We start from the raw sequence: 21,849 nt of genomic DNA, 5'->3' as shown, positions 1-21,849 counted from the left end.
AGGGTCATCTAATCCAACCCCCTGCAAGGCAGGAATCACAGCTAAATTGTATATGCATGTGTGTGTTTCATGTAATACATGCATGCAGAAAATAAGATTCCCAGTGCGTACTACTGTTGTTCCAGACACAACATTGTGACCAGGTGACCTGTGTGCCTACTCAGTCTGCCATCCAGGTGTTAACCGTTGATGGTCAACTTCAAGCCCTTTCCTGCTCTCCCATCTAGTGGCACTTTATCATTAAAGCAGACCTGGACTGCACAGGCCTTCAAAGTGAGCAAGGCCTTCAAACAGTGAACATTATCTGATAGCCCTTCAAATGGAGGACTTGTCATCCACCAGCTAGGATACAAGACCACCCTTTCTTTACAATGTAGCTTGTCTTGTTATTGCATTATGGTGGCTTTTAAAAACTACTTAACTGGGGAAATGTTTTTAGTCAAATCAAGATGTGTTGAATCAATTCAGTGTAGTAAGCCTACTTAAAAGATGCTCTCTCCTCCTACCCTGCCTGCGGCCTCTCCTCTCTTCTTCTAGGCTGAGTACTTTTGGCTGTTTCCTCTGTCCGTATCGTCCTTGCATCCCCAAGGTTTTTATTTTTTGTCTTCTGCTTTCTTAACTCTTGCTTCAATTCCATCTACATGAACACACACGCATACATACATACATACATACATACATACATACATACATACATACAAAACCAATTCTCATGCACCAAGGAAAATCCTACAGAAAGTTAAAATAGTGTTTCGCACTTCCATGAGTAGAGGAAGTTTTACAGTCAGGGAGAAGTGTGCGTGTTTATGAGGAATCATAGAGTCATACAGTTGGGAGAGACCCCGAGGATCATCTAGCAATGCAGCTGTCCTGTGTGGGGAACGATCCTGCAATCTTGACATTATCAGCACCACACTCCAACAGACTGAGCTATCCAGGCCCCCGAGGAAGTACTGTACTAGAGACGTATGTTTGCATGGCATGTTTGCAGTATTGATTTCTTTTAACTGTACAAGCCCGGAAAGGGGGACTAGGCAAGCACTCAGACGAGTGCTTAGCTGTAAAAATGCCATCAGTTCTCCCCAAACCAACAGTGTGCCTTTTGGAAGAACCTCTGGTTCCTTTTCACCAGCCAAATATGAAAAAAAAAATTGGCTCCTGTTGGCTCTCAGATTGTTTCCCTTAGACCCAGCCAAGTAGATGGAAGGTGTCCTATGGCCACTAGTCACCAACTGCATGACTTGGTCCACTTAGCGGGGTGTGGAAGCCTGGCCAGTGGGCAAAGGGAGAGGTGTGGGATGGCGATGTGTCCTATTTTATATAGGACAGTCCTCTGCTGTGCAGTCCAAGTCTGGTTTAAAGATGAAGTACCATAAGAAGAGAGCAAGAGGGCTCTTGAAGTTGCCCATCAATGGTTAGCCCCACCTGGGCAGCAGACTGAGCAGTCACCTGGTCAGTTTTCTCAACTACAGTTTAGGGAGCTGTACTGTATTTCTATTTAAATTATAGGAATTTGCACCAACTCAATTGGCATATGCACACATTTATTTATTTATTGGCAATGTGTTAAGTGGACACTGTAGGTGCAGACCACATGGCGGAGAACAAAACAAAAGACAAAGGCATTCTGCATCTTCCTAATTTGTCTTCAGTGCTACAAACCTGGCTGAGAGTAGGAAAAAACTTTCAAAAGGGGCAAATGGCCTGTACAGAAGGGTTTGGTAGGCCCCGGGATAGGTGGCCAATAGCACACAGGCTGACGCGATGCCCGATGTATGTTGTCTATTCCTGTGGAAGCGGATTCTTTGGTGGAAAGGAAATTTGTAAGGGCCCCAGGCCTCTAGAGAAGACTTGGGAAAAGAACCACTCAGCCTAAACGTAGTAGGATGAATGCTGATTATTTTCAGGCAACCCTAGCAAAGCCAATGGAGCAGTATGTAGTACAAGTTATTAGCCGCCCGCCCTCCCGTTTTGCTTTAGAGTTCGAAACCTTATACTCCTGAAACTAGCAGAACTGGAACAGGAAGCCATATCCGTCTAAAAGCCACAGCCTATATTTATCTCGCCAATTAGCCTCCAATTTGGAGGCTAGCAATTTGTCCTGCTAATTTGCAATGAATATGTCATGTTTTCATTTGCCCTATTCCCGTAGGGGTGGATTTATTTTATTTTAAATTTGGGTTTAGCCATTCCTATGAATTTAAGGGGGGGGGAATGAAGGAACATTCTTTCCAGAAGGGGAAATATGAATGGCTTTATTGTTGAATATGAAGTTATTTGCCGCAGTATGACTAATGGACTGGTTCTGGCTTGCTAAGGATCTTGCAATATTCAGGTTTTCACATTCATATATAGGATGCAACTTACTTTGAAAGGGGTAGTATTTTAAGTTACAGCCCCCTTTGTGATTATTAACAATGTGTAGTATGGGATGTGATGTAATGATAATAATAATTCAACCAAAGAAGATAAAGATAGGCACATTATTTTTTGCTGTTTTGGAAAATGGGGCTGCCAGTGTTAAATGAAACCAAGCACAGGAAACACATTTGCTGAATGGAAACACTTTATAGGAGTAAGTAGCAGGAACTAAGGAATTGTAAGTAATTTCTTTTTTACAATTTTTTATTAGTTTTTACAATTTAAATTTATATTCAAATAGTAAGGTATTCATAATAATCATACACATAAAGATTCCCTGAATCTTTGAACTTCCCTCCATGGGTTCCTTTTACATTCCCTCTTTCTTTTACTGCATATTATAAGTTCTCCATTTTCTTGAAATTCCCTATTTTCCCACAGTTCTTGTTACATTACAGGTGTTGTTACAGTCCTGCCAAAGTTTGTTGTTTACAGTGTTCTCCAAGATAAATTTTAAAAAATAAAATTGCATTCCTTAGTAAAGTTTCTATCTTATTGATTTCTGATCTTCCCGGTCAGGAGTTGTAGATAATTTCTATTCTCTTAGTTTAGTCAAGTCTCCCTAACCTGAAAAGCACCACACGCATTTCTGTGCGTGCACACATTTATTTATATCCTGCCGTTCTTCCATGATGAAACTCAAGTTGGTATTACATTGGATTCTTAGGCGGAGATCTCCCATACAGGCGCTAATCGAACCTGGGACTGCTCAGCTTCAGCAAAGTGGCTGCATCACATGCCTTTTTCTTTTTTCCAAATAATATTTATTAATTTTCAAACATTTTAACACAAAAACACAAAAGCAAAAATAAAACATAATCAAAAAAGAGAGGAAAAAAACATATAAATTCATTACATTAAGTTGACATTGTGGCCTTCCTTGATCCCCCCCACACTGGGTCCATTTATTAAATCTAAATTAAGCAATTTTCCTTTATCATCTTAAATCATTCTGACACAGTTTTTCCATTATTTCCCAACCGATTTTAATCTACTCAAAGAAAAAAAGACATCGACTAGCCTCAACCTGTAAATCATTCGTTAATTAATCCAAATCTAACTTTATTTCCCCATCCATCTCTAGTTCTTCCTTTAGCCTCACAATTTATACCCCCAAAATTTCCCATACATTCAAATGTTATTTCTTCTATCATAATAACCTTTAACCACATTTATCTAATTCTATTCCCCCCCCCTTCCCCTGGACTCCGGATCTCCCAGATGTATCAACCAGCTGCATAAAACATTCCAGTTTCGGACCATCTTAATCAATCAGAAAATAAACCATTGTTACTCCTCACCCTATTCCCACTCTTTCGCCACCTGTCCACCACTCTCCCTTCTTTGTCCCCTGCTGCCCCCAATTTTCTAACTGTAGCACAGTACCATCCAGCTATGCTTCCACTTTCCAGCCCTATCTCAATTTCCCCCCCAGTTAAGCTCAGGCTGCACTGCATCACATGCCTTTAGGCTGGGGGTAGCCAATATGGCGTCAGACTACAGCTTCCGCCAACTTTGACCATTAGCCATTCTGGCTGCAGCTGATGGGCGTTTTAGTCCAACAAACATTTGGAGGGCACCATGTTGGCTACCCCTGCATCTTGGACATATGCCTTGCTGTTTAAGAAACCATGTGTGAGAATGGCTACTGAGTGTTTGCTTCCCAGGCCTGGAAAGCCCCATTCTGGGAGTTAGGGCTGCATGCCCAATTGTTTGTGTGAGGAGAGAGCAGGCGGCTGGATCCACCCCTCTCCTCCCCTTTCCCAAATAGATGATTGGTGCTATAGCCAGCACTCTGACTGTGCTGCTGTGGGTCTGGAACTATATACAACAGCCCACTGCTGATTTTGCATGATGCTGGGTTATGGCCAATTAATATGAGACATATTAGCCTGTCACATTATATAATAGGCATATATTTCATGCTTCAGCTGTCCTTGTTGGCCAGGGGGCTGTTGCTTTTTTTCTTTGGGGGATTGTCAAAACTTTGCTGTTTACTAACAGTTGCTACTCTTCAGGATATAGCTCCTTCCTTGGGGGCTCTGGAACCCATAGAAAAGTTTGATCCCCCAACCTAAAATGATTATGTGGTTTCCCCCCCCCCCCCGTGGGGGCAAGGTAGCATCCAAAATACAAATCTTTGGGGATTCTTGTTTTTAACAGCTATCTTATTTTATTTGTGAGATTTTTCAGTCTCCTGGAATGCTTCAAAGAGGAGCTGTTCATATTCACATGAATAATGCTTGCAGTTGACATGGAAATGTTGAGTGCGCGGTGTTTGCCGCTGGCCTTTTCAAGCAAATAGTAGCACATGCACATAAATCACACTCGTTTTATTGCTTGTTGTAAAGAGCTCTGTGGATAATACCCTACTTTCTGTTGTTGCACGTGGCAGTCTGATATCGCCAAGGTATGCTTCCGTGCTGCTCTTTGGCAAGCGAATACATTGCCTTTGACAACTGCTGCAGTCATTAAAAGTCTCCCACTGGGACGCCGAGCATATGAATGGTCTTAGACAGAGTCGGAAAGCTGGTCAGTCTGCCTAGTGTCAGGCTGTGCTTGTGACTTCCAGATTACAGGGTCTTGTGCTAGCCTCACAATCCTCTCTGTCAGACGTATGAATTACATACCCTACAACATTCCTCATATGAAAACGGGCATTTCTCACTCGGCCCCCATCCCTCCTCCATGCAGAGCATTTCCTATCAGAAGAAGGGCGAGTTCCACCACTGCTACTGATCAATTCCATACCCTCCAAGCGTCCTGATTTTCCAGGGACAGTCACCCCAGCTTCTGATTTGATCCTGGAATGTCCCTATTTCGCCTGCCAGTGCTGCCACCACCGAGCTCAAAAAGGAGGATGAGCCAGCGCTTGTCCTGAGCGATGGGGAAGGAGTATCCCGTTATCTCTCCTTGGCCACTGCTGCTGGCCTCCTCCCCTGGGCAGCTTGTAGCGGCTGCTTGAGAGCAAGCATGGAGGAGCGGAGCGCAAAGGATCTCAATATAAAAATAAGAATACTTTGTGCATCCATTCTAATATTGTCCCTTTCTAAAATGTGTTTATTGGCGTGTGTTTACATCCAAACAATAGAATGAAATTGGGATTAAGGGGTTTTCTCAGGACGGTGGAGGGTGTGCCTCCTTGCACTGCCAGCAGAAGGTCACTTCTGCATGGCTGGGCTGCAGAAATTGGAAGTGTTGAACCACCACTCAGAACCCCTGAAATTGCAGCTGTGCATCATGTTTGTATTGTCATAGCAGGAAGTGCAACCTGTTGCAGCCTCCTTGCTGAAAGAGGGACAATGCAGTATTTTGTTCTTCCTTGTTCCTCTGAAGCAACAGAAGTGCAAGTGTTATAGATGTGGCCTTGGGATGAAGGCTTATGCATATATTTAAGCTGCTTACCTTAAAACCGTAAAGGTGGCTTCTAATAAAGTTATATTAAGTACTAAATATTTTCAGTGTTCATACTGCTTTCATTTTGGCTTTTGCTAAAATAAAAAATGTGAACAGCCTACTTGTTTCTCTTTCACATGTCATAAAACACATGCCAGTGAGAAAACTCTTCAGTTCTCTCTTGAAGGAGGGAGAAAACTAATGCATTTTCTCTTTTATTTAGGTATCAAACTGGTTTGCCAATGCAAGACGTCGCCTTAAAAATACTGTCCGGCAACCAGACCTCAGCTGGGCTTTGCGAATCAAGCTGTACAACAAGTATGTTCAAGGAAATGCTGAAAGACTTAGTGTAAGCAGCGATGATTCATGTTCAGAAGGTTTGTTTTCAATATATATTTTTGTAGATGTCCAAGCAAAGCCAGTAAAATTGAAAGTGGCTGACAATTCTCAAGGAGCTGGTGCTCTTGCAAGCTACAACACATGTGCATGCTAAAATTTAAGATGCATCCATTCTGGCTTTGAGGAAGATGAAATCTTGGAAGCCATAGGGCTTAGGTGATCCCTACTTTCTGTACTTTTTATTTTATTTTACAATGTTTTTATGACTGGCTATCCAGGCAGCTGATGGCTGTAGGACTTCTGTGGAAGCACCCACTAGGCATCAGAACCGTGGTCCATTTTGGCCAGATGCTGGCAGTTCAATGAATTCTTTTGCCATCTGCCTCCACTTCCTCAGAATGAATTTTAGGTAGCCACTGTGTTTTCTCTTTTGCAAGGTGGAAATTATCCCTTGTCAGATTGGGCTGCAATTTCTAGGGCTATCTTTGCTGCCACAGACACCCCAAAAAGTCAGGTCCATCTTGGCCAGGCATAGGCAAACTTGGCCCTCCAGATGTTTTGGGACTACAACTCCCATCATCCCTAGCTAACAGGACCAATGGTCAGGGACGATGGGAATTGTAGTCTCAAAACATCTGGAGGGCCGAGTTTGCCTATGCCTGATCTAGGCTCTTGTGCTACATTACTCACTAAAATAATGGTGGTGATCACTCTGACAAAACACTAGCAACACTCCTGCATGTCATCAATAGATGCCCATCAACAATTTGATTTCAGCGATTCTCAAATGGTGCACCACACCATTTGACCAAATTTATTTTCACAACCTGTTCAGCATGTAAAACATATGCTGATCATAAATCACTCCATATAATTCTTATTGAAGATCAAAAGAGTGCTCAAGAAATACCCTACCCCTTCTTCTAGTTTGAAGAAATAATCTGAAACTGGTTTTGGATGAGGCAGGGGAAGTGACTGGCGGCATCTTAATGGATTTTCAAAACGGCCCTTCTTATAATCTAGTCTGATCTCACTTATCCTCTAAAAGCTAAATTATTGGGGGGGGGGAATTGGTTTTTTGTTTTTGTTTTTAAAAGGATACATAGGTTATGGTGTTCTCTGATGGGTCTTCTCTCTTCAGATGGCGAAAACCCTCCCAGAAGCCATATGAATGAAGGGGGATACAACACACCCGTTCATCACACTGTGATTAAGACTGAAAGCTCAGTAATTAAATCTGGAGTTAGACCAGAAGGAAGTGCCAATGAGGATTATGTATCGCCCCCCAAATACAAAAACAGCTTGTTGAACCGCTACCTGAATGACTCGTTGAGGCACGTCATGGCCACAAATGCAGCCATGATGGAAAAAACAAGGCAAAGGAATCATTCGGGTTCGTTTAGCTCCAACGAATTTGAAGAGGAACTGGTGTCTCCGTCATCCTCTGAGACTGAAGGCAACTTTGTCTATCGGACAGGTAGGGTATAATTTCCAAAGCTGTTGTGTTTTGTTCATTCATTCAACCTGGAAACAAATGTTATGGCTCCTGGTGGTGCTAATTGGACTTCTCAGAGTGTTTGTAATTCATGGCACTTTTAATATGGCAAGTACCATGAAAATGCAGCCATCTCATCAGCAACCTAGTGAGGTAGGTCATTGTGGTTTTTCCTGGGTTGTTGTTTTTTTTTGCAGGTGGATGTTTTTGGATGAGAGTGAATGACTTGGTTAGCCTCCCAAGTGTTCCTATGATAAACTGAATGTGAAAACCAGTCATAAGTTCCAACATGAGGACACAGCTCATTGATCTACTTCGGCTCAGTTAAAATACAGTGGCTTTATGGGTGACCAAGACTCATCCAGAACCTGTCTTGGATAGCCATGATCAGTACTGGATTATGAAACGCAGTTTTCATAATTTGTGTATCCAAGCATGTGTATATCCACTCGCTGTACTGTTTTTTCCTTCAAGGAAGGCACAAAAGAGTTTGTGTGACCGAAAGTAGGTGCTGATGGAAGATATCTGAGTTTAGGCCACCAGTACTAAAATTGGTAAAGATCTTGAAATATTCCTGCACACCTATCTTCAGATAAGTCCATATACAGATTGACAGCAATTACCAGTTAGGAACTTAGCTGGGGTATTAATCAATCCAGCCATGGAAGATAGAAGTGCCTCTTGAAAGACCTGCGGGGAATAGGTTGGTAAACTACAGATAACTGAAACTTGCTAAAACTGGATCAATTCAAGGCATCCTTTGTTTGATCTTACCACATATATGGTATGCATGGATTAATACAGTCGTACCTTGGTTCTCGAACAGAATCCATTCCGGAAGTCCATTTGACTTCCAAAAATGTTCGGAAACCAAGGCACGGCTTCTGACTGGCTGCAGGAGCTTCCTGCATTCAGTCGGAAGCCAGGTTTGTGGCATTCGGGAGCCAAAACATTTGAGTCACAAGGTGTTCAACAACCAAGGTACGACTGTATAGTCATCATCCCTGATCACTGGTCATGATGGTTGGAGCCAATGTCCAACAACATTTGGAGAGCACCAGTTTGGGGAAGGCTGTTCAAGGCTTTTTGTAGGGATTCTGAAGACTGCTTCACTGGATTTCAGTCGTGCACGTTCTGTTTGGTTTAATCCTCAAGATTTCCAGAACTTCAGCAGGTCTTCCACTTGAAGATTAAATGATCATACCTTGAGTTGAGGGGGTTGGTTGGGTGCAGTATAACATAGTGCTCTAAAACATTTTGCGTAGAGTAGGAGCTGTGGTTGCATAGTTAGTGTTTTCCAAGTGAAATCTCTTGGTTTTTCGAAAGCTATTTTTCAACATTCCAACTGCATTTGGTCTACATTATGTGATAATCGCCTGCCAAATTTTAGTTTTAAAATGAGTGTTGTTCAAATGAGCACACGGTAACTTAAGACAAGTAAACTTCTGGTTTTCTATACTTACACAACTGGAATTTTAAAAAACGGGCATAATCTTGAGTAATCAAATTGTTACTGGACTCTGTCTCTTGCCTGCCAGCATTTTAGCTTTGAGTAGGGAAAAAAGGCTCTTTTAATAGGCTGCGGCAGCTGTACGATAACCGCTGCAGCATTAACAGGCTGAGCATTTGGAAAAACAAGCTACAAATTGTTACACGATCGCTCTAATCTCCCTGTTTTTATGTGTGCAGAACCTCTCCTATTTAGCATGCAGTTACACTTACCTTTCACTGCAACACTTTTTTTATTTACAGTGCCTTTAAGCGCAAAGCAACAAAGAGGTAGATTCATAGCATGTTCATAACTGCAAACAATTCTATTGGGTACCTCCCCCCCCCCCATGTACTCAAATTGCAAGAACAAAATTTATTTTATACATGGCATGGTGTTGCATCTACTTTTAAAATACATTATGTTCCAGAATTTATTTTACTACTATCTTTTATAAACGTGTTGGCCATCTTAGATCAGTCTGTTCCATAAATGCCATGAAGATAACTTGAATCTTTTTTCTTTCTTGTTTAAATCCTCAGCAACATATTATCATTTTCTGAGGTCTTCCGAAACATCTGCATATAAAAACCCCAGTGGAACTTAACTGTGTGGCTATTTTGACCTCTTTCCATACATACAGTTTGGATTACAGAACCAAAAACATTTTCCAGAGGGGGAGCCATATAAGCCCGTTGCAGCAAAAAGAGGTCTTGTGGCACCTTTTTAAAGCCTGACACATTTATTATGGCATAAGCTTGAGTGGCCTGAAGCCCACTTCATCAGATGTATGAAACGCAATCCTAAACTGGCAGGCATTTAACGGGATGGGCGGGGGAGTGAGGTCAGAAGGAAATGAAATGCAAAAAGAACAGACAGTGGCAATTATGTAAAAAGCAAAATAGTTAGCGGCCATTAACAAAGCATATTTTCCAGAGGGCATTTGGAGAAGGAGAGACCTAATTGCCACTTAGTGGCTCCTTGTTGTAAATTCTAAATGGACTATGTGTGTTTTTCAGGATTTTGTTGTCTGTTTGTTTCTATTGTAAACCTCTCCGGGGAACCTGTGCAAAAGGGTTCAATAGAAACCATCTAAAGAAAGAAAGAAAGAGAGAGAGAGAGAGAGAGAGAGAGAGAGAGAGAGAGAGAGAGAGAGAGAGAGAGAGAGAGAGAAAGAGAGAGGTGTTGGCAATAACGCAAATTGTCTGGTATTCCAAGTCAGTTTCTGCCACATTAACTACATCCTGCAGTGTTAGTTTGGAATGTAGGTTTGTGCAAGCTATCTTAAATCGCAATTATTAGCACCGATACCAAGTATATAAGGGATGTGGGTGGCGCTGTGGTCTAAACTACAGAGCCCTAGGGCTTGCCGATAAGAAGGTCGGCAGTTCGAATCCCCGCAACGGGGTGAGGTCCCATTGCTTGGTCCCAGCTCCTGCCAACCTAGCAGTTAAAAAGCACGTCAAAATGCAAGTAGATAAATAGATACCACTCCAGCGGGAAAGTAAATGGTGTTTCCATGCGCTGCTCTGGTTCGCCAGAAGTGGCTTAGTCATGCTGGCCACATGACCTGCAAGCTGTATGCTGGCTCCCTCGGCCAGTAAAGCGAGATGAGTGCTGCAACCCCAGAGTCGTCCATGACTGAACCTAACGGTCAGGGGTCCCTTTACCGTGTGTGTGTGTGTGTGTGTGTGTGTGTGTTATACTTTGCTGTTACACGAGACTCCCCACCGTTCTCCTACCATTCATCTTGACCCAAGTATAACATAATTGTTGCGATGAGACTGTATTGTTCAGAGTGATTGCCACTGGGGCCAGCCAATCAACATTCTGCACATGAACTCAGGTCTCTAAGAGGGTTATTCCATCTCCACCTGACAACCCACCAAACAGAGTGAATATAGAGCTGTAGCATGCTCTCTACTCATCCAAATGTCTGTGTGCAAATCAAAGTGGCAAAATTCTGCGCATCAGCACTTCTTGCTAAGAACCAGACGATTAAAGCTTCTGAACCAACCACACTACCCCCCCCAACACCTCAATTTAGTGTAGTTGCCAGCATGTAATGTGGCAGCCCAGGGCTATGCTGCCCATGAGGCAGAGCAAACCAGCTGCCACAGGCAGTGGAATCCTGTGGGGCAGTGCCCCTGCGGGCATCCCACCTGCCCCTGCCGCCACTGCAGTCGCATGACATCCCACTGGAAGCTGCCACTGGAGCCACACAACCCCAGTGAGCAAGGCTTCAGTGGGCAAGGAGTGGGGTTGGGCGGCCAGTACTGTTTTGCCTCCCTGGTGCACACCCATATCCTAGCTCTTTGCTATCTGCTTATCCCAAATAGTCTTTTGCTGGCCTGTACACGATAAAAATTGTGTTTGATTGCAATTTAGTGGAGGATCTGTGATTATAACAACCAAGATGGATTGTTTGCTTAACAGCCGATTGGTACATGGAAAGGATATACAGTACTCAGAAGTTTCAAGTAGTGCTGAGTGGGAAGATTGTGGCTTTTGCCTCACAGGAATGCAGAAACCAATTTTCATGTATAAGTTGTGTTACCCAAATTGTGATAACTATGGAAAATGCATTGTATTTGGGCTTGATTTGTGTTGGATCTCAGGGCCAGCACTTGGTTTTGATACCAGAGCTTATTCCTGGAACACAGCAAGTAAGAATAGTTGTGAATGCCTCTGTGAAAGCACAGAGTGCATTGCCACCGAGTAGCCACGCCATGTCTGAGCTGAATTGAGCTCCAGGGTCTGACAGCATACATTGCCTCTTTAAAGCGCATTATTTCCTTCAAAGAATTTTGGGCACTGTAGTTTGTTAAGAGTTGCTGCGAATTGTAATTCTGTCAGGAGTGTACACTACAGTGCCCAGAATTCTTTGAGGGAAATGTATACACGGGCTTTGTCTTAACAGAAATCTCTTCAGTCCAGAGCTTATTTGAAAGCAGCGCCAGATTGTATTGAGAAATTAAGAGCTCAGTGGACAACACAAAACAAAGGAGAACTGAAAATATGGGGCTGTCGTTGATTTTATTTGCATTTGTGTTGGTAGGGAAGCCAGAGCAATTAAAAATGAAGCAATTTAGATGGGGAGATCTTGAAAAGGCTGTTTTTGAAGACTATTGTTTATTTTAGGTGTTTACATTGAGGAGAATTTGTGGGTTTTGGATCTCTCTTCACTTTCTTATTGACTTCCCTTTTTGCCCCTCTATTTATGGCGCTTGACCTTTAATATGTTCTGTAGCAATAGATGCAGCACCACAATTCCCAGTGGTTCTCCTGAATAGTCAGAGTGCTCTACGTCTTAATTGAAAGACTGTTCAGAAGAGGCCAGATTCATAGGTACTGTATACTGTCTTGTCTGCCTTGCCAAATTTTGTTGTTGTTTCCAGTTAACTTTTAAAAAATATATCATGTATTTTATTTTTTTCATTTTTTAAAAAAGGGCAATAAATGCTACTCTTTTTTTCCAGGGCCATTCAAGGGCTTGCAAAAAACAACAACCCAAAACCCTCCTTAGAGCCACTCCTGAACATCTGAACTGCATTTTTGTGAAATGTGTTGTAGATTTCTCTAAAGGAAAGGGGCCTTGTCATCAAATGCCCGCCCCTACAAAGTGAAAAACCAAACTCACAATAATAATAATAATAATAATAATAATAATAATAATAAATTTATTATTTATACCCCGCCCATCTGGCCGGGTTCCCCCAGCCACTCTGGGCGGCTTCCAACAAAACAGAAATTCTAAAATACAGAAAAGGATATGTAAAGGATGTGTAATATTTATGGATATTTGTAAAAAAAAAAAAAAGGAAGTTGGCTAAAAGGTGTTTTAAAGCATTCTTGTTTTTTAAGCTATTAGCTTTAATTGCCAGCTGTAAGATGAATATTACAGGTCCTGAAAACAGGTGTGTATTTTGATATTACTTAATGATACGTACTGATGGTGGCTTCTAGGGCAAATGACAACCAAGTAGTTTATATTGATTTTTTTTTAATGCATCTATAGAGTCAGCTAAACGATTTATGATGTTAATCAGATTTATCCATTTTGGAATGGACAGGAATCTTCTATCCTTGGTAATATAACCTGCTCCTTGGCGATATAAAAGATGATACATCCATGTGTGACTCCTCCCTTTGTAAAAAAAAAAAAGTATTCTGACCATGCACCCAAGGTAGTGCTGAAATGCACTTGTCTTATTTGCATTTCTCTCTTGCCCCATCGCTGATGCCTGGCTTCAGACATAACAGATAACATTAGTTTCCTGCTATGTGAATACATGCTCCTCTCTCCTTTTCCTTCCCTGCCCGGGGGTGAGAGTGGGATGAGAAGCATCTGCTTCTGGTTTTAAACTAACCACAGTTCCCTGTGATGCTGGAGCTTGGAACTGTGGATTGTTTAAACAATTATTACAGAATCAAACTGAGGTGTCCTTTTTGTTTTTGGTGAAAGTTATCATTTAAAGTAAAGGGTTTCGACATCACAGGGAAGTGTGGTTGGTTTGAAACAAGAAGCAGATGCTTTTAATCTCTTCCTCCTGGTGTGTGGATGGGGGAAAGCAGCAGCCCAGAGTCTTGCAGCTGCTTATTAGTCATCTTATTTATTTTATTTTTATCTTGCACTTATAATCCTGCCTTTCTTCCAATGTGCCATCCAAGGAGATATACATGTGGTTCTTAGGCAGCCTGCCACCCAGGCACTGGACCCAATGGGGCCCTCATCTGCCCTCAGACAACATTCTAGGACAGGGGCCCCCAAACTTACCCGGCTTTGGGCTGGATGCCCACCGCGCCGATTGCATGGTGGGCCGGAGGGTGGGGGAGCGTGCGCGGGGGCACGCGGCTGTGGCACCCATGCGCAAACACTATTTCTGGCACACTCCTGACCTGGAAAGCGCCGGAAATAGCTTGTGTGCATGTGCCGATGCCTCCTCCGACCCGGAAGTACACCGGAAATGACGCTTGAGCATACACACAGGCTATTTCCGTCACTTTTCCGGGTCGGAAGTCGGCAGCCGCGTCGCACTGCGCTGGTAAGAGTTGGCGGCAGCAGCGGGCGGCGGGGGACCCTAGGGGCCGTATAAAAGAGCCTTGGGGCCATATGTGGCCCCCGGGCCGTAGTCTGGGGACCCCTGTTCTAGGATCATTTTCAGGTCCATCCTAAATTATGCCCTGAAGAGTTCACAAGAAATAATAAACATTTAGGTTCAATGGACACAATGATATATCTGCATCATAATACTTCATAATATATACATATATACATAATATATACATATATACATTAACATGATAACGAACACTACATTTTCATAGCTGTCAAGTTTTCCCTTTTCTTGCGAGGAAGCCTATTCAGCATAAGGGAATTTCCCTTTAAAAAGGGGAGAACTTGACAGCTATGCATTTTTTAAAAAAATCCTTAATTTTAGCATAGGAGTGGGAAACTTGTTCTCCCCCCTTCCAAGTGTTATTAGACTTCAACAACTACAGCCTCAGCCAGCAAAGAATTGTATTCTGCAACATCTGGAGGGCTAGATTGTCCCCATCCCTGTTTTAGCAGGAAACCATGGTTTCCTGTTACTCCAAAACTGGGATTAAGTCTCAAGGTGAGCAGCTACCACATTATAGGAGAAAGAGTATTGTTTTCATATTATTCACTTCCTTTTCTGTTTCTTCTCAAAATCTTTTGGACCAAAAATGTAGAACTTAAAATAATTGTCAGGGTGCCTCGAAGAGCAAGTCGGCATTGTCACCTGGAGTTAAGCTAGAACAGGTTGTACAATTTTACCCCATCGTGCCTGCTCCTTGGTCTAGTGATAAATTATTTCTTCCTGCTTAACGTAAGACCCACTGGAAGATAATTTTGCTAGTTTTTAGCTGCTGAATTTCTTCTCACAACCCCACATACATGCTCAGACTTAGCAAACCTTTGGCTATCACAGGGTAGGACTTCCATCAACCTCAACAAATGCTTTTCTAACTTTCTTTCTGATTTTGCATTTTATTCTAACAGTTATTGCTATAAAATCCAAACCCTAAATAAACTCCTCCTTAGTCCTTTCCCTCCCCCAATAATTCATATAGTTCTCCTTACAAAACTTCTTGCAACCCTACAAGCAGTGTCAATTGATTACAATTTTCTTCAAATATATCATAAATTTCTCCAATCTTTCAGGAACAAAGTGGCAAGCAAAAAACAAACAAACCCAAAGCCATTTTTCCTCCCTTCCCTCCCGCTGATGGCAACACTTTGTTAAAAATCCAGGTTCACCTGTCTGCAGAAGTGCCTTTCTTTTAGCTGAGCACACTTCTGGCATCAATGTTTGGCTAAGGATAAATAGCCAAATAGATCAGTGTTTTTCAACACTAGTGTGCCGCGAGATGTTGCCTGGTGTGCCGTGGGAGAATTACTTTATATATAGTCAATATAGGCACAGAGTTAAATTTTTAAACATTTTCTAATGGTGGTGTGCCTCGTGATTTTTTTCATGAAACAAGTGTGCCTTTGCCCAAAAAAGGTTGAAAAACACTGGCCTAGATGACTATAACAGAGAAGGGAAGCTACAGGATGGGGAAGGATCTGACATTCCTTGCTGTGTGACTGGGTTGAGTCCACAAATCTGTCTCCATCCCCTTCTAGTTGGCCCAACACACTTGCTCCAATGGGGCCTAGTCATGACTTCAGTCTTCCTGTATTGGAGCCAAGAAGCTTTCTAATCTCCATCCAGTTAAGGTGTGTAAGGATCTGGGCGATATTAAAAAAAAAAAGCTCCTGTAGTCCTACGAAGCTATTCTGGCCTCCATGAGACTCTTCCAGCACCTGGTCCCCATTTAGGATCGTGGCCAACCAAATTTTGTAAGAAAGCCACCATTTTAAAGATAGCATATTTAAAGAGTGTGAAACCTGGAAAAGAAAACGAGACCCCGAAGAAACAATAAATTGCTGGTTTAATTTTAAATCTTCTTTAAGGCCAGGTGGGTTATAATAGTTAATTCATGTCCCACTGGATATATATGGGTCGCATATCGTATTTCTTACTGACATTACGCTCACACTCACCTAGCTTGCAAAATTTTGAAAAGTTTCCTCTTAGCTTAGTGGTGGTGTGGGGGGCTTTGGTGCAATCCAGTTCGGTTTTGTTACAAGCAGATGCCACTAATTTCATAGTCCCACGGGGAGGACAATTTAAAAGCCTAGTGGGCAGCTAATTGGATACCTCCCTATGAAAGTAAATTGGAACTGAGTGACTCAGGGGGCAGTATATGCAACCTGCTTGCTCAGTGGAAGTGGCTGCCTCTTGCAGATGCTCAGTAGAGAGGCTTTCTGACCTTGCCATGAGTTGAAGCTGCAATTTATTTCAACAACCTGCATACCACTCAATCACAGTTGTCATTAAGCGGTGACCCAATAAGGCTAAAAATGAGTTTAAACTGTAAAATCAGAGTTCAATCAAAACACCTGCTGGAATAAAATAATAAGTTCTGTTGTGAGGGGCCCAGTTTGACCTCAACTGGAAGGGAGGGCCATGAAACTGGGCCCACAGTACTGAATGAATGGCTCCTGGTCGATACACTGCATCCAAGTCATGGGGCAGCACTCCCCTGAAGACAGTAGCGATAGAGCAGGAATATAAGGGATTGGGCGGTCCTCAAGGTATCCTGGACCCAAGCTGTTAAAGGCTTTGTAATTGAAGAAAAAAGGCTTGAACTTGGCCTGGTAATGTATGGGCAGCCAATGCCTGCTTATGAGCACTGGAGTAATTATGTACAACATCAGTCACCCTGGCCGTGCATGGATGTGTAGGAAAATGTATGTGTGCGGAGAAAGCACCGTGATTCTAATTGAAGTGAAAACACAGAAGAGAGAGAGCCACATTTTGTGGAATCTTTGCACATGAGGTGTGAAGGGGAGATGTGCAAGCCACCCTTGGCTGGGCCTCCCAAGTAGATTCTCGCAGGTATATGGCTTTTGAGTACATGGGGAATCCACTTCATTTTGCACTGTATTTACCGTGGTGAATGCTGTTTTGTTTTGGCTGCTATGTAAAGTGCCTAGTAGCAGCATGATGGGCAAACGACATGTGATGCTAAGTGCACCACTCGAAACCATATCTGTTTTGAGAAATGTTTAATAGCTTGTGCGCCTCCCAGATTTCCATTGGAATTGACTCCAGCGGGTGGTCCTTTGGCTGAAGTTCCCCCCAAAATGGAGGCCCCGACACCTGCAGTGAAAGTTTTAAAAAATACTGATGGAGTTGACATGTTCAGGGGTCATGCATAGTTTGACCCTAAGTATATGCAGGAAGGGGTCATGTCTTCACTTTGAAGAACTGCCCTTGAAATTGCACACATTAAATCCTTTCTGAAAGACTATTTGGTTTCTAATATTGCATGCCCAAACCTTAATGTTGAAGCCGGTTAAACTATTTTTCAATTAGTGCTTTGTGTTGATCATCTACCTTCTGCTGTGCTTGGTTTGCATGTTCCGGTTCCTCCTTGTGACCTCCAGACAGGCATTGGGGTGTGGGGGTGTATGTACATTTTAGTACATAAAGCCTGTGCATATGGCTAAAATATAATTTTCAGGAGTAGAGCTCTCTCTTTTAACAGGAATTTTTTTCTTGCAGGAGAATGTTGTCACCCAACCATTCGCCACCCACCCTGTGTGAGCACATGTTTGAAGTAAAGCTTTAGTGCTCAGTTGAATGGAAGTGACGAGCATACATACTCATGAGGAAGCAAGAGTATGATTAACGGAAAGCCCAAAATGTTAATTCTACAGTAGCGTGGAGGGGGAGTTAGATTTGGGGAGACTGTAGTTCTTGGCAGTAATATGAAGGGAAAGGAGAGCCCGTAAAGACTTCGTTTCTTTCTGGGAAAATGTCTGACTTGAAACCTTATACCTGGGAGGTATTTTTTTGTAGGTTCCAGTCTATTGCCATTGCTTGATGTAAATAAGGCAATGGCGACTAACAATTAGTTAAATTCTGCCTGTGCCTCTGTCTAATCGACCCATGTCCCTTGTGCAAAATTAGGCTATCACGGTGCTGTTCGTACCACTGTGTTTAAAGGTTGTATCAGTATTTCCACAAAATCCTTTTTAAAATATACATAGCCAAGCTTTTATAATCCAGCTGTAAAAATTCAGTCTGGGTTGAAACTTGGCAAAGCACTGGGCTTATTCTCCCATCTGTGCTGAATGGATTTAAGCAGGTACCTCTCAATGATATCTGTCTGTGCATTAATGCACTTGCAAATCTCTTGCTCTTTGAAGGGGGAAATAAAACTGGAGGCAATTTGCAGAGAGTAGACGTACCTGAAAAAGAAATAATAGCTTCCCCGGCAGACCTGGTATAAAATGGGTTGGTTTTTTTTAAAAAAAAGCTTTTTACTTTCTAAAAGTGCAGTGTTTTTCAGCCTGTTACATTTCCCCTTATTCTGGTTTTAGTCAGATTGTAGCTGTTGTCTAAGGGACCCAGGTGGCGCTGTGGGTTAAACCACAGAGTCTAGGGCTTGCTGATCAGAAGGCCGGCGGTTCGAATCCCTGCAACGGGGTGAGCTCCCATTGCTCGGTCCCAGCTCCTGCCCACCTAGCAGTTCGAAAGCACGTCAAAGTGCAAGTAGATAAATAGGGACCGCTCCGGCGGGAAGGTAAACGGCGTTTCCGTGTGCTGCTCTGGTTCGCCAGAAGCAGCTTTGTCATGCTGGCCACATGACCCGGAAGCTGTCTGCGGACAAACGCCAGCTCCCTCGGCCTATAGAGCGAGATGAGCGCCGCAACCCCAGAGTCGGACACGACTGGACCTGATGGTCAGGGGCCTCTTTACCTTTACCTTTAGCTGTTGTCTAAGTGGGACATTTCCCATTTCATCGCAGCCCCTCACCTTTAGTTGTGATTTCTGCTACCAAATTATCAGACTTAACAGATTTGCTCTTTAAAAAATACTAGACAGTGCCTGTGTGTCCCCTCCCTTCTAATAAAGCTCCCACCTGTGTTCCAGTGTCCTACCTGGAGATGCCAGGGATTGGACATAAGACTTGCTTCATGCAAATAGATGCACTATGGCTCTTCCCACTGTTCAACCAAACAATGGTTGAACATTGAAGCAGGATTGCTACTCCCGGAACAGGAGCACCCGGTCTCTCCTGGGCAGAGTAAGAAGGCATTGGGATTGAGTCCAGATACCCCACCTCTTCCCCAGTGGCAACAAGGGCCAGTATTGATCAACTGCTGGAAGTGAGACTACATGACTGTTGGCTTTGTCCCTCCATGAGCAGAGAAGCTGTTTGAGCTTCCAGGCTACTGGTGGTATCATTTGTTAAAATAAATTGAATCAGGTGCATTTGGAAATAAAGAGCATTTTGTTTTCCAAATGTTTTGGTATCTCTGGACTTCTTCAGTTTCTTTCTAACAGCCATTGTATCTCATTCCATTTTAAATGATTGTGACTGGTGGTTAAAGTGAATTACAGGTATTCTCCCCTGAGAATACCTTTTCCAAGTGGATTTTGAAAAGGGTAAAAAATGTTCTTCTAATCTAATACTCTTCACTCCCTCCTAATGACAGTTACCTAACTTATCTGTCTGAGTTAGGTTCTTTGTGACTTCATAGACTGTTTCATGCAATGCCAGAGTTGACGAACCAATATATCCTTATGTTTGAGCAAATACTGTGCCTCTTTATAGATCAGTGGTTTTGTGTTTTACCTACCGTGATTTTAAGAACTGATTTACGTATTCTGCTGAAACTGGCCATTTGGCCATAATTGCAGCAGTAGAGAGACTCCATGATGGAAGTGCTTGGCTGAGCGAAACCAGAATTTCTTTAGCATGTATCAGTGGACCTTCCGAGGAGCACTTAGGGTAGGATCTGCATTCCAGTGAAGCAAAAAGAAAAGAAAATCTCACTGATTTTAACACACCATAAAGCGGCGGGTCTTTTTATCCCAGTCACCTTCAGTTTTATGTTCTAACTGGCAATACTTCACCAGTTCTGTGAAACCTTTCAACAGATTTGTCTTGAAAGGAGATGAGTAAAACAGAATTACCACCACGAAACCCCTTGTGCCCCAAAAGGGTATGTTCAGACTCCCAAACAAGTGTGCATAAGATTGCAGGCTTTGTGTGGAAGGAGTCCAACGGGTATTCTTGCACTCACGGAAGAATTCTTGATACAGCATAGGTGTCAGCTAACAAAAGCGGGAAGCTGTTTTATTCCCTCTACGCCCCCCCCCCCAATTCTACCTTCCACTTTGTTTCGAGGGCCCCCCAGCTCTATAGGACTTATTTTTGGGGTGGCAAGCAAAAATCACTTGCCCTCCTCATCTGTTAATGGACCCCTCCCCTGGGGTCAACAGCCCTTCCATAAGTGCAAGCACACAGGCTGGGTTCCAGTGAGGTCTGAGAATGTGGGTAAGATGCCACAATGTGTTCTGTTGCTTCTTGACCACTATGGGTGGTGTAGCTAGCCTGGTGTAGCCAGATGGTTCAGGGAGTGGTTGACATGTATCTGAATGAGGTGTTGGTGCCTGGTGGTTTGTAGCAGGCAGTAATGTCCCTGGTCACAAACACCCATTTTTTGATAAGGTGTTTAAAAGGGTATCAGTGGTACAGCTGCAAACAGTTGGAGGAATTTGATATTGATCTCGGTGTAGGCCTGGGCTTGGGCAGAATCTGTCTTGGCTGCCCAGGTGGATTACCTTTTTGGGGGAGAAAAGAGGAGTTTGACCCTATTGGTCTCACTTGATATCTCCCCCTCTATATATATAAATTATATTTAAAAATATCTGAAGAAGTGTGCATGCACACAAAAGCTTATACCAAGAACAAACTTAGTTGGTATCTAAGGTGCTACTGGACAATGTTTTTATTTTTTAAATATATTATATATATATATGGCTACTTACCTTGATCTCTCAGTCATTTTACTGTTGACCACACTACCATCTCAGACCAGCTCTGTGAGTTGGGAGATGGTGGAACCTGCTTACAAAGTTGGGTTCAGAGGATAGCACTGGGGGATAATAATAATAATAATAATAATAATAATAATAATAATAATAATAATATATTCCCCCAGCCACTCTGGGCGGCTTCCAAAAAAATATTAAAATACAGAAATCAAACATTAAAAGCTTCCCTAAACAGTGCTGCCTTGAGATGCCTTCTAAAGGTCTGGTAATTGTTGTTCTCTTTGACCTCTGGTGGGAGGGCATTCCACAGGGTGGGTGCCACTACCGAGAAGGCCCTCTGGTTCCCTGTAACTTGCATCTGCCCTCAGGCAGTTGGGTGCCACAAAATAGCAGTTGGGTGCTATTTTGTCTCCAGTGCTCCTTAATGTTATTAGGAGATTTGGGACATGTTATCATGTATCAGTATGCTAGTACTGATATGGAAGGACAGATCCTGAAGCTGAGGCTCCAATACTTTGGCCACCTCCTGAGAAGAGAAGACTCCCTGGAAAAGCCCCTGATGCTGGGAAAGATGGAGGGCACAAGGAGAAGGGGACGACAGAGGACGATATGGTTGGACAGTGTTCTCGAAGCTACCAACATGGGTCTGACCAAACTGCGGGAGGCGGTGGAAGACAGGAGTGCCTGGCGTGCTCTGGTCCATGGGGTCACGAAGAGTCAGACATGACTAAACGACTAAACAACAACAATCATCAGTATACTGATGACCCTGAACTGTATTTTTT

The 21,849-nt window shown here is 42.9% G+C and overlaps 1 protein-coding gene across 2 annotated transcripts in view; it reads left to right on the top strand.

Annotated features, from left to right (window-relative positions):
• Positions 1 to 21,849, top strand: part of MKX (mohawk homeobox) — a 57,870-nt gene that overhangs the window by 9,696 nt on the left and 26,325 nt on the right. For both annotated transcript variants that reach the window (XM_035129958.2, XM_035129959.2), the window contains exons 3-4: positions 6,041 to 6,194; positions 7,298 to 7,633. In XM_035129958.2, coding sequence (XP_034985849.1) covers positions 6,041 to 6,194; positions 7,298 to 7,633 — 490 coding nt within the window. The remainder of the gene's footprint in view (positions 1 to 6,040; positions 6,195 to 7,297; positions 7,634 to 21,849) is intronic.

This window comes from Zootoca vivipara, chromosome 12, assembly GCF_963506605.1.
Source record: "Zootoca vivipara chromosome 12, rZooViv1.1, whole genome shotgun sequence".
In the NCBI taxonomy this organism is placed as follows: Eukaryota; Metazoa; Chordata; class Lepidosauria; order Squamata; family Lacertidae; genus Zootoca; species Zootoca vivipara.
The sequence above is the reverse complement of the archived record's forward strand: the minus strand, read 5'-3'. Positions and strand labels throughout refer to the sequence as shown.